The 11,373-nt window shown below is 43.4% G+C and overlaps 1 protein-coding gene across 1 annotated transcript; it reads left to right on the forward strand.

The window, feature by feature from the left end:
- Positions 1–853: 853 nt before the first annotated feature.
- LOC107143597 (butyrophilin subfamily 1 member A1-like) lies at positions 854–11,366 on the forward strand. Its single transcript, XM_048805714.1, has 8 exons — positions 854–1,217; positions 4,004–4,285; positions 4,390–4,590; positions 4,863–4,883; positions 4,972–4,998; positions 6,146–6,172; positions 9,501–9,527; positions 9,884–11,366. Exons 1-8 carry the CDS (start codon positions 854–856, stop codon positions 10,525–10,527), a joined length of 1,593 nt encoding a protein of 530 aa, XP_048661671.1. The 3' UTR covers positions 10,528–11,366.
- The last annotated feature ends 7 nt before the right edge of the window (positions 11,367–11,373 follow it).

Consider the following 11,373-nt stretch of genomic DNA (forward strand, 5'->3'; position numbering starts at 1 on the left):
CATGTGGAGGCTTTGAGCAGAGCAGCAACATGGATTAGTTCACATGTTAAAAGGATCACTGAGGTCAGGAATCCTAGTCATCCTCCAGTTGAGATTTAATGGTGGCTTAGACCAGAGTTGAGCAGCATAGGATTTCAGAGTAGCTCTTTGAAGGCCCATTGCAGCATTTCCTGCAGAGGAGTTTTGTGGTAACCTCAGAAGACCAAGAGCACCAAGGGTGGAGAGAGAGGTGAACTTGTTTCTTGAACATGCATTGATGGGAGTTTCTGTGAATGATGAGATCAGGATTTTCACAGCAGTAAGTAGCATTTGACTCTGTGTTTTAAAGTGCATATATATTTCTCTCCTCCATCAGTGGAGGAGAAAAATATAGACTGAAGTAAAAAAACTTAGAATTGGAAAAAGGGAATTTCCTGGGTGTAGCTGAATGAACAGAGTGTGACCTAGGCCACAGGTGTGCTCTTTGTCTGTTTTCAGGTTTGTCCTGAGAAAGGGCAAGTTAGACCTGGGGTTCCCAATGTGCGCCCCCTGGACCACCCTGGGAACTCCTAGCAAATGTGCATGTATTGGCCCAATCCAGATCTACTGAATGAGATGCTCTGGTGCATGAAATCTTGAGAACCACTGAATTAGAGATTACTTCATAGAAGGCCCTGGGACCAGGAACAGAGGCCAATGAGGGAGTGTCCTTGACATAGTTTCTGTCCACATCATTATGATCAGAAGACCTCTTCCAAATCCATCAGACTGCAGGGGTCATCTCATGTGGCCCTGCCCCAGCTTTCCTGGCCTTTCCACCTGATGGTGTGTGTTCTCCTTTTTTTGTCTGTGTTTCTCTATCTTTCTTCCCACTATGTCTCTGTCCACAGAGCAGTTCCAGGTTGTTGGCCCTCAACACCCCATTGTGGCAGTGCTGGGCGAGGACACCATATTGCCCTGCACCCTATTCCCTGCCATGAATGCAGAGAACATGGAACTGGGGTGGTTCCGCACCACATTCTCACAGGCAGTGTTCATTTACTGGAACCAACGAGAACAGACTGAGGAGCAGATGGCTGAGTACAGAGGGCGGACCTCACTGGTGAGGGACTTCCTTTCTGAAGGGCAGGCTTCTGTGCGCATCCACAAAGTCCAAGTTTTTGACAATGGAATGTACACCTGCTTCTTCAGACATGAAGGCTTCTATGAAGAGGCTGATTTGGAACTGAAGGTGGCAGGTTAGTTACTTGATATCTATTCTAGAGATCTTGGAAGTACTGGGTTTGGTGAGAATATCGGGGATCATCCAATTTAGCTTCACATTTTATACGTGAAATAGAGAAAAATTTGGCTCTTCTTTTATTTATTGATTCAATACAAACACTTTGTATGGGGCATGTAAAATATGTGGGGTCTTGTACTGTGCACCAGAGATTATCGGTGTAACAGAGATCCCAACCTGAAGAGGTCACCTTCTAGAGGCAAAGGAAGAAAAATTACAATAAATAATTCAGTACAAGATGTTATAAGGTATAAGTACTTAAGACAAAAGACTAAGTAGAATTAAGAAAGGGGTACAGGATGTGTGGGCTGGGAAGTTGGGACAAGCTGCAGTGTTACATAGAGGCTCAGGCAGAGCCTTACTAACAGTCTGAGCAAGGCTCAGAGGAAGTAGGTATCTAGCCAGGTGGATATCTGGGGGGGGGCAGATTTTAATGCAGAGGGAGCACCTGTTATGAAACCTTTGAAGTAGGAGTATGGTTGATTATTCTGGGTATAATGAGGCCATCATGGTTGATAGGAGTAGTGAGGGGGAGGATGGTAAGAAGTGGCAATACTGGAACAAAGAGATTGTCCTGTATTAACACCACTCATGGGTGTTGGAATGAGGTCATTAGGAGTGGACACCTGGGCTGGCATAAGAACCCTGGAGGATGAGGTAGAAGGTGAAAAGGCAGAGGGCATGCAACATGGTGATTGTGGCTACTTGCATCTGACCAGATAGTTCTTGGTGTTGAGTGTGAGGGCCCTGAGGGTCTCAGATGGTAGAGTTTGGGGAGAAGTGTTGGAGAAGAAGGCAATTACCAGGTCAGTAAAGGCTTTGTGTGCTGTTTTATGGAGTTTGGATGCAGAGTAGGGGGAATCCTAAACAGAACCATGCTGGGAATGCTCATGTTGGCAGCTGTGAATGGATGATGGGAGGTGACCAAGAAGGAGGCATGGAGTGCAGTTATGGTGTGGAGAGAATGACTGCCTGACCTGAGGCATGGCACTGGTGTGGGGGAGGAGGGGTCAGATAGGTTTAGAAACCTGATTCAACTGAGTAGACTTGTGAGCACAAAATTTGGAGGGGGAAGAAAATACTTGCAAGACTTCCAGAATTTTATTTAAAACATTTGTTGTTTCATGGCAGGACTATTGATAATCATGTGTAACAAACAGCCACAAACTCAGGTGCATTTGGCAATCAAAATGTATTTAATTCAGGCACTAAGTGAGTTCAACTAATTGAGGCTGAACTTGGCTTATCTCACCTGGGTTTACTCATCCATCTTTGGTCATATTTCAGAAACATAGTTAAAACCAGAATATCCCTTCCATGCTAGGAGAAAACACTTTTATTACTGAATAAGCATCAACGAGAGTGTGATACATAGTATGGTGATCTGTGAATGGATTACACAACCAAAATAAAAATTTCATCTTTCTCTTTAGAGCCAAGCATATATAATCTCTTGTATATTTGTTTTCAAGATGAACAATAAGTAGTCCTCTACTAAGAGGGCTCAAAGCAGTATTTGTTCCACATAACTCATCCTAAATTTACCTGATAGTTTGGGAGAACATCTGTGTCATCTAACAGGCTTGATCTGGAAGCAAAATAAAATCCTCTAGCTTTATGACAGGAAGCAGTTTTACAATGTGGCACAAGATGCCCACATAAGTTAGGCTCCTATCTTTCCACAGAAAAGGGGACAAAGGGTTGCTATATTCACTGATGTTTACATTTCAAGAAAATCGTTCCCAGGTCCTTGAGAAAGGCATTCCTGAGCCACAAAGCTGGCAGAAAAACTAACCAGTTTTCAAAATCATGTATAAGCATTTTAAAAGAGGAGAAAGTACCTATTTGTAATTGACATTCCCTAAAGCAAATGGTATTAGAAAAAGGAATAAAATATTTTATTCAACAGGGAGAATTAAGCTTTTTACTTATAATTTTTATTTGTTCTTAATTCAGCTGAAATATTTACCAGGTGCACCTTGGTTGGGTGTGCTGATGTTTCAGGTGGTCATTTGGCTGATGTAGGGCAGCTGTAGCAGGTTGACCAGGCAATGTTACATGAGTCCATCCTCCACGGGGTAGCCCAGGATTGCCCTCCTGTGGAAATGGCAGAGAGTAAAACCAAGGTGCAAGTGCTTTTCAAACGTCTGCACAAGTCACATTAGCTAATTTCTCATTGGCTAAATCAAATCCCATGCCTGGGCCAAGAGGTAGAAGATAAAGGCAGTAAAAAGTGTGTGGAAGTGGGAGAACTGTCTATAAAGAAGGGTGAGGAATTAGGGACATTTTAATAATTGTTTTATCACAAGTGGTCCAAGTTTATGAATTCAGTTGTGGAGTTTTGGGTTTGAAGTGTATGTGAGGAAACCTGGTAAAGATAACTCATGCGAACATGGGTGTAGGGGAAGAGAATTCAGGAGACAAGGTGGTCAATCAATATAATTTTGGACATGATATACAGGGAGGCAGATGTCCCAGGAGAGTCTGTGAGGTGAGAAGACTGGAGATTCAAGGAGGGAGCCCTGGGACCGAATTCTTCCTGTTTACCTTGGCCTCACTGTTTGGGAGAAGAACCCACTGCCCTGTGTGGGTCCCTGTGCTCCTTCCTTTTATTCCCTCTTCCCATAGAACTCCCAGAATTCAACATGAATCCTTCCCCCTGAAGTTTTGTGATATCTAGGCAACTCTGGGGTCTCAGGGCCCAAGGTGGCCTCCTATTGCTCCACTGCTTCCTTCCCACAGGGATGGGCTCTGCCCCCCAAGTGCACATAGAAGGGCCAGAAGAGGATGGAGTGTGCATGGTGTGCAAAGCCTCAGGATGGTTCCCAAAGCCCCAGGTGCAGTGGAGAGACCTCAGTGGAAACAAGTTCCCAGCCCTTTCTGAAACCCACTCCCAAGACACTGAGGAGCTGTTTAGTGTGGAGGCCACTCTGGTGGTGAGAGACAGTTCTGTGGGGAATGTGACCTGCTCTGTCCTCAACCCTGTCCTGGGCCAGGAGAAGGCCATGGCTATTTACATCCCAGGTCAGTGCTGCTTCCCACTCCTAGCAGAGATGTGGGGAGGGGCTGGCCTGAGTGTGCTGGCTCTCCTGGGTGTGCCCCTGACCTGCTGTCTGCCTGGGCCACAGAGCCCTTCTTCCCTCAGGCTTCTCCCTGGAAACCAGCATTTGCTGTGATCCTGACCATGCTGGGGCTCCTACTCTTGGGGGCTAGCTATTTTCTCACCAAAGAACATTTCACAAGGATGCAGGTGAGGCAGGCTAAGAAGCATCTGAGGCGGCTTAAGGAGGAGGAACAGCAGGCAAAGGAAGAGGTGCTGAAGGCCATTGGTAAGACCGCACAGGGCAAGTGCAGACCTGGTGGTGAGTGGGACAGCTGACAGGGGCCAGAGTCTGGGGCCCAGCTCTAGGGAGATCCAGGGTTCTGGGCCCTGAGGAGGAGACTGAGGAGATCAGAGAGGAGAGCCAGTGACTGGTGGGGTTGGGTGGGTTTGTAGTTAGAAATTCTAGTGAACAGAAACATTATTCCTAGGTTTTTCCAGGCACACAATCTTTCCTTTTCTCGGGGATGGGTGTTCATACTTTTTTTTCATTTTTTTTAGGTGAACTCGAGGCAGACCTCAGTAAGTTCTTCTTTCCTTTCTGAATTTTCTCTTTCCTTTGTAGCAGATATTCTAGTTCCAAGCTCCCTTCTTTCTTGTTGTTTTTCAGATCAGAGGAAAGCTGCTTATCTGTCTGGTAAGTGACTCTGCAGGTAATCCTTGTTTCCTTATCTTAGTGTGTCCTGGTGTCCCCTGTACTTGTTTCTGTCTAGGCACAGACATGTGGGGCCCCATCCCTGGGAAGGTAGTGGAAACCAGAACACTGGTCCCTGGACTTTCCTTGGTCTGGGCTGCTATTTCCTTCCTAGTGCTTGAAACCTGGGTGTGATGGTGACCGGTGGTGTCTCATGTATTCTGCATCTTATTTCAACCCTGGCTTGCCCATTGTATTGTTTTTTTCCTTCAATGCATCTAGCTGCTGGACTGCACCTAGAAGATTAAAGGCAGATAGTATGATTTTATTAAATGATCTATATAAGTAAATGGTGTCATTAAGTTTAAAAGTGTGACCTTCTGTTTGTGTCCCTACAAATTACCAGTGAGTGATTATGTTTTCTCCAGCTCCTGAAGGTGGTAATTCAAGGGGTCTGCTCATCACAGGTGGAAATGTGGTGGAGTGAACCAAGTACTTCCTAAAAAGTGGTTCTTATTGTCTAGAAATATTTCCCAAGTGAAAAATTGGGTAGTTTTACCCCAGAACTCATTGCTGTCTCTAAATCATTCTTCATTTTTGGTAATTTCCCAAGTGTCTTTTTAAATTTAAATTTTATTTTTTCATTTTGTGGTGCTGAGACATGAACCTGGAGCCTCATGCATGCTTGACAAGCCCTCTACCATGGTGTAATCCCACCCCTTTTCAAATATATCTTTGGTAGAAAAAGCCTGGATATAATAATACCCCTGACAATTGTGGAGTGAATTATATTTTTTTTCTCTCAAGTATTTTCACACATAGCATAATTTTTATCCTTAGCAGCAAAACTGAATAAAGACAGATAGAATATGGATTTTCATGAGTTTTGAGGCAGATGATTTTCTGACAGATAGAAATCAGTGGGGCAATGGCAGAAGTTGTCCTGTAAAGCCGCTGTCTTCATTTGTGGTCCAGGTGATTTCACCCAACTCTCTGTGGACCCTGCATACTGCATGAGGCCATTTCCTTTCTGGCTCTCTCCTCCTGTGGGTAGTCTCATCTTTAGAATGGAGGGGAGGCCAGGGCAGGTACATTCATGCTGAGCAGGCTTGTTTGAGCTGTGGTCTCACCACTGTGTGTTCCCTTTCAGCCTGGAGGAAGGCCCCCCTGTATGCAGGTAAGTGACTCTGATGTTTCCTTGGCCTTCCCTCCTCCAGGATCCTCCTCTGTCCTTCTGTATCAGTGGCCTCCACCCAGGATGGGATGAGGTTTCCTGCTCTCTCTTCTCTAATTTGTTTCCCACCCCTCCCAGCAAAGACTTTTAACTTCTCTTTTTTTTCTTTCATAATCATCACATATTAATCTGTCCCCTGCCCAAACTAACCAAAGTCAAGCACAACAGGAAAGCAAAATTCTCCTCAATGGAGAGAAAAATGATTGTAACTTCCATTAGAATACCACAGAGACTTCTTCTGTTTGGATCAAAGAAGTCACCTTATATTCCTATCTTTTAAACACTCTTCAATTTTTTAAACATTTTTGTTAGTTGTAGATGGACACAATACCTTTATTTTATTTTTATGTGGTGCTGAGGAACGAACCCAGTGCATCATGCATGGTAGGCGAGCACTCTACTTCTGAGACACTACTGCAGTCCTAAATTATTCTTCATTTTTGGTAATTTCCCAAATGTCTTTTTAAATTTTGATTTTAGTTTTTCATGTTGTGGTGATGAGGAGTGAACCTGTTGTAGGCCCGTCCTCCCCTGAAGGCTAGTGTTAGCTGTACCCCCTGAACACATCACGTTTAACTGTTGGTAAACTGACACTGGAGAGTTCAGCTGTGAGCAGAGCCTGGATGGAACAGGGTTGGAACTGGGGATAGCAATTGCTGGTCTCCAAAAAACTTCAGAAATCTAATTTGAGAGTTTAGGAATTTCATCTTCCTAATGTGGGGCCTTGGTTCTCTATTCCCTTTACCATAGATTCCTATTGTTTGTGTCCAGATTTTGTTTTCTTTTCTTTTTTTTTTTTCTGGTCCTCTGGATATTGGTCTTCTCTCAGCCACCCCCTACACTGACTCGCTGTCTTAGCTGGGTTTCTTCCAAGTACCTTGGATTCTGAGAAATGAGTTTCTGGTCTTCTGAATTTTGGGTCCAGGATGCTTAGGGGATCTGTGAACCATTTGAAATTATATTCAAAGTTTGCGTTTGTATATAAGGAACACAATGCAATTTATGATGTTCACAATAATTTTCATTGCTTTTAAGAAAATTTTCATTTGTGTGTCGGTCTTTGATTTTTTTTAAATGTGTAAAGATCATAAAAAGAGAAACCTGGAGAGTTTAATGTTGTTTACCTGAGAAAGGTTTGGAACAAATCAGAAAAGAAAGAATGAGGTGGGAGGAGAGAGGAGGTGAGAAAGAAAGTAGAGTGCCCAAGATTCACGAAGACATTTTGGGTGTGCTGAAGCAGTGAGAGATGGAAAATCCCATCCAAGGTGGTTAGAGTTGAGTGTGAAGAGGATTTGTGGGTTTTTTGTGTGCCTGAAATGTAACCAACTCCTTGATACATCTTTGAGAGTTTTCAGTGAATACATTTGTGTGTGTGTGTGTGTGTGTGTGTGAATTCCATTAAGCCATTTCTAAGTAATCATCTCATTGAGTTTTTGATAATGAGACCACCTGTGATAATGAGACCACCTCAACCTTCCAGTAGCAGTTAGGACAGGCATATGCTAAGGCAGTTTCCAATGAAATGAAAGATAATCCAGAGGACTCTTTAATTCTGGGGGTGAGTTTAGGACCTGTGCCATCTGAATTTGTATAATATGCCCTTTTCCTGCTCTGGATGTTTCTTTTTGGCATCAGGGATATAGACTTTGAGAGACAGAGAAGGCTGAGTCATGGCATCAAGGAGGCTTTGGATTCAAATGTCTGAGGAACACTCTTTGAGAATCTTAATGATTTTCCTGGGGACATGTTTATTAAAAAAGAAGGATCACGTAGTCTTTTTTTTTTTAACCATCTCCCCATTTTCTGCTGAATTAATGTCTGTAAGTTTTCATGTAACACTTGCATACTCTTTTGTTTTGTAAGGATAAACACCATTGCTATACTAGAATCAAAACTGTCATATTGACAGGTCCATAGTGTGAAGTGGACAAATCTCTATTTCATCTTGTTCATGAAATTGTAACAATGAGTTATAAATTAAAATTTTCTGTGGGAATTATATGAAGGCTGCATTAAGGTTCATAGCATCGTGCTTGACACACTGGAGAGTCTCAAAAGGTTTTCTTCTTTCACTCTTTCTCCTTTTCTCCCTTGTCTTCTTCCTTCTCCTCTCTTTTCTTCTTCTTTGATAATCTCAGTCAGTTATTATATATAAAATTATAATTGAATTTCAACTATAGTCTTAGTAAAAAATGAGCAAAGTTTAATTTTCTCCAAGGGTTACCTGGGTCTGATCAGCCATTTTATATTATCTAGTTTCTATCAAGCAACTCAACAAAGATGGAAATATCCATGTAGGTGATTGAACATATATTAGTGGAAATGGGGAGAACAAATTTAAACAAAAATCTTTAAGAAATAAAAATGTTGTTTAGTTATTATGTTAATCATTCTAATCTTGTTCCTAAGACTCTGCCATGTTGGAGGCAAAAGCTTTCCAGTTGAAGACATTTTGGAGTGTATGACATATGTAGACTTTGCTTTGGTCAACTACCTTCCTGACCTCTTCCCAAAAGGGAGTATGGTGGTTTTAGGAGACTTATGTGGCCTTGGGACGGTGGGGGAAGAGGGACCATGTGTTTTCTCTTAGTTATTTCAGGTCCTGTCCATCAGGAGGCTAGTGTGAACTGGTTCATAAGACTCTTGGGTCGGTGTCTCCTGAGAAAAGGCAGGTCTCATCTCATTGTTATGTCCCCCTTCCCTTGACCCTTAGGTAAAGTCCAAGGTCTGTCACTTATTCTTAGTTGCCATTGGATGTTTTCTTCTGATCTTTAGACCTTTTCTGGTTCACTGGCTTACTGGGCCCCTGTCTTTTCACCATCTAGCAGAGAATGTGAGATTTTCCTGGTACTCAGCTTCCTAAGTGCAGGAGACAGGGAGGTTCATGGTTTCTGCAAGCACATTTCTCTGCCAGTGTTTTGTTCCACATGGGGTGTGTCAACTATGTGGGCATATTAGTTTTCTATTTGCTGCCAAGTTACTACAAAACTTTCTTGAGAAAGCATTATTTGGTAGCTAAATCTGAACAGTGACTTTTCATATTGATATCCGCATTTTGATCCTGAGGTGTTAAGCTTTAGGCTTAGTCTTCATGGGAAGTGTGGGTGTTGTGTGTGTGTGTGTGTGTATGAAACAAATACAGCAGCTGAATGTTTTCAAACAGATTTTTCCCTTCTTCTTCCCACATTGCTGTGGTTCAGAAGACTGGGTGCTGACCCTGATGTGTACAGACTCTGCAAATCCTTGATATCAGATCTGTGTTCTCTCGTAGATTGGCGGAAGGAACGGTTCCAAGCCTGTGAGTGACTGTGTGCTTCTAGATGTTCCTCCTGTTGCCCTCATGGCTTCTGGCTTCTCCCTAAGTTCTCTGTGGTGATTCAGGTGCTGGCATCACCAATGGTGTTGCTGTGGCAGAAGTGGTGGTCACAACATTGGTAGTGGTTTTCAAGGGTCCTGTCACAAGTCTACCCCCCAAATCAGCCTCTGGCTCCTTCTCCTGGTTGTTGATGTGGGCTTGAGTTACAAGACTCAAATATCTCAGGAGGCTTATCCCCTCCTCTGCTCAGGCAGCTATATGGATGTGAGGTGGTGGGTGGCTGTGTGCTTTGTTTTGGGGCAGGGAGGACCTTGCATGACTGAAAATTCTCTCAACAGGGCCTGTCACTCTGGATCCAGACTCTGCTCACCACAGGCTTTCTGTTTGTCATGAAAAGATGCGTCTGACCTGGAAGGACCCCTGTGTGTACCGTGGTGAAAAATGCAGTGTGTTGGGTCTTGAGGGCATCACATCAGGAAGATGGTACTGGGAAGTGGAGATAAAGAATGACCTCATAAGCAAGTGGACTCTGGGAGTCTGTAGGAAAAATAGGTGGAGAAAAGGCAACTATGTCGAATCATCACAAAGGGGATTTTGGGTCATGGAGAAAAGTGAAAATCGTTATTTTGCCCTAACTGATCCTGAGACTTGTTTATCTCCTAGGCAGGAACCCTGCAGGGTGGGGGTTTTCCTGGACTACAGTGAAGGGGATGTCTCTTTCTATAACATGATTGATGGGTCCCACATTTTCTCTTTCCCTCCAGCTTCCTTTTCTGGAGCTCTGTTTCCATACTTCATGATTATGTATGGACATGTGCTCATGACCATCGGCTCCATGGAGAGTGGGTCTGAGGGGCTCCCTGTACCCCTTAACAATTTTCCTCCTCTGGAGGAAACCCTGAGCACCCCAAAGGAGGGGTTCAACTCAGGTTGTGGGGTTGATGGAGCTCCCCCAGAGGCTGAATCTCTGTTACTTCCCTGACACTCTCAGGTTTTGTCCACATAGGGTCCCTTGCTGTCTGTGTTCCCTCACTTTAGCTCTTCTGGGGCTATAGACTCCCTGTGTCAAAAGCTTGTGATATGAGACTTGGACTGTTCAGTGGGTTTGTCCTTCTGCTCTGTATTAAGACTTCAGATGTGTGATTGTGAAAGTTCAGTTCATATCTTATATTCAGATAGCAGAAGATAAAATTTGGCTGTTTTGAAATTGGTTTAGAGAATGTGTAATTTAACTGAGGAGCCCTATTTTTTGGTATTAAAAAGTATTTGAAGCAGCTGTGGCAGCACATACCTATAGTCCCATCTACTGGGGAGGCTAAGGCACACGAATCAATTTATCTCACACGTTTGAGACCAGCCTGGCCAACATGATGATACTCTTTTTCTGAAACCAAAACAAAACAAAACAAAAAATTCAAACAAAGAAGAGATTACATTACTGCACCTGCATGTGTGTAGAGGAACCTTGAGGTTGAGAGTGGTCATCAGTTCTATTTTTGCATATTTGGACTATCAGATGACAGTTCATTATCCAAAAATTTCCAGTGAAATGGATAGGTGTGTTATTCATTTTTTTTGTCTTTGTGATAAAATACTGAGAAAATCAACCTAAAGGGGGAGAGATTTATTTTCCTCACAGTTTTAGAGGTTTCAGCCCATAGTCACCTGGATGCATTGTTTCTGAGGTAGAATGTATGGGAGCAGGTGGTGGAGTGAGTGGCTCACCTTATGGCAGAGAGAAGGCAAGAGAGGGAGAGAGAGAAAGTGAGGGGTGAGGGAGGAGGTAAGGAGAAGGAAAGGAGAAAGAATGAAAGAGAGAGGAGGGAGG

The sequence above is a fragment of the Marmota marmota genome, unplaced genomic scaffold (assembly GCF_001458135.2).
Source record: "Marmota marmota marmota unplaced genomic scaffold, marMar, whole genome shotgun sequence".
Classification (NCBI taxonomy): Eukaryota; Metazoa; Chordata; class Mammalia; order Rodentia; family Sciuridae; genus Marmota; species Marmota marmota.

Coding starts and splice junctions, on each gene's coding strand:
- LOC107143597 (XM_048805714.1), top strand. CDS start 854: ATGTCTCTGTCCACAGAGCAGTTCCAGGTTGTTGGCCCTCAACACCCC. Junction 4,286..4,389: donor CATGGCTATTTACATCCCAG/GTCAGTGCTGCT, acceptor CCTGGGCCACAG/AGCCCTTCTTCCCTCAGGCT. Junction 4,999..6,145: donor GAAAGCTGCTTATCTGTCTG/GTAAGTGACTCT, acceptor GTTCCCTTTCAG/CCTGGAGGAAGGCCCCCCTG.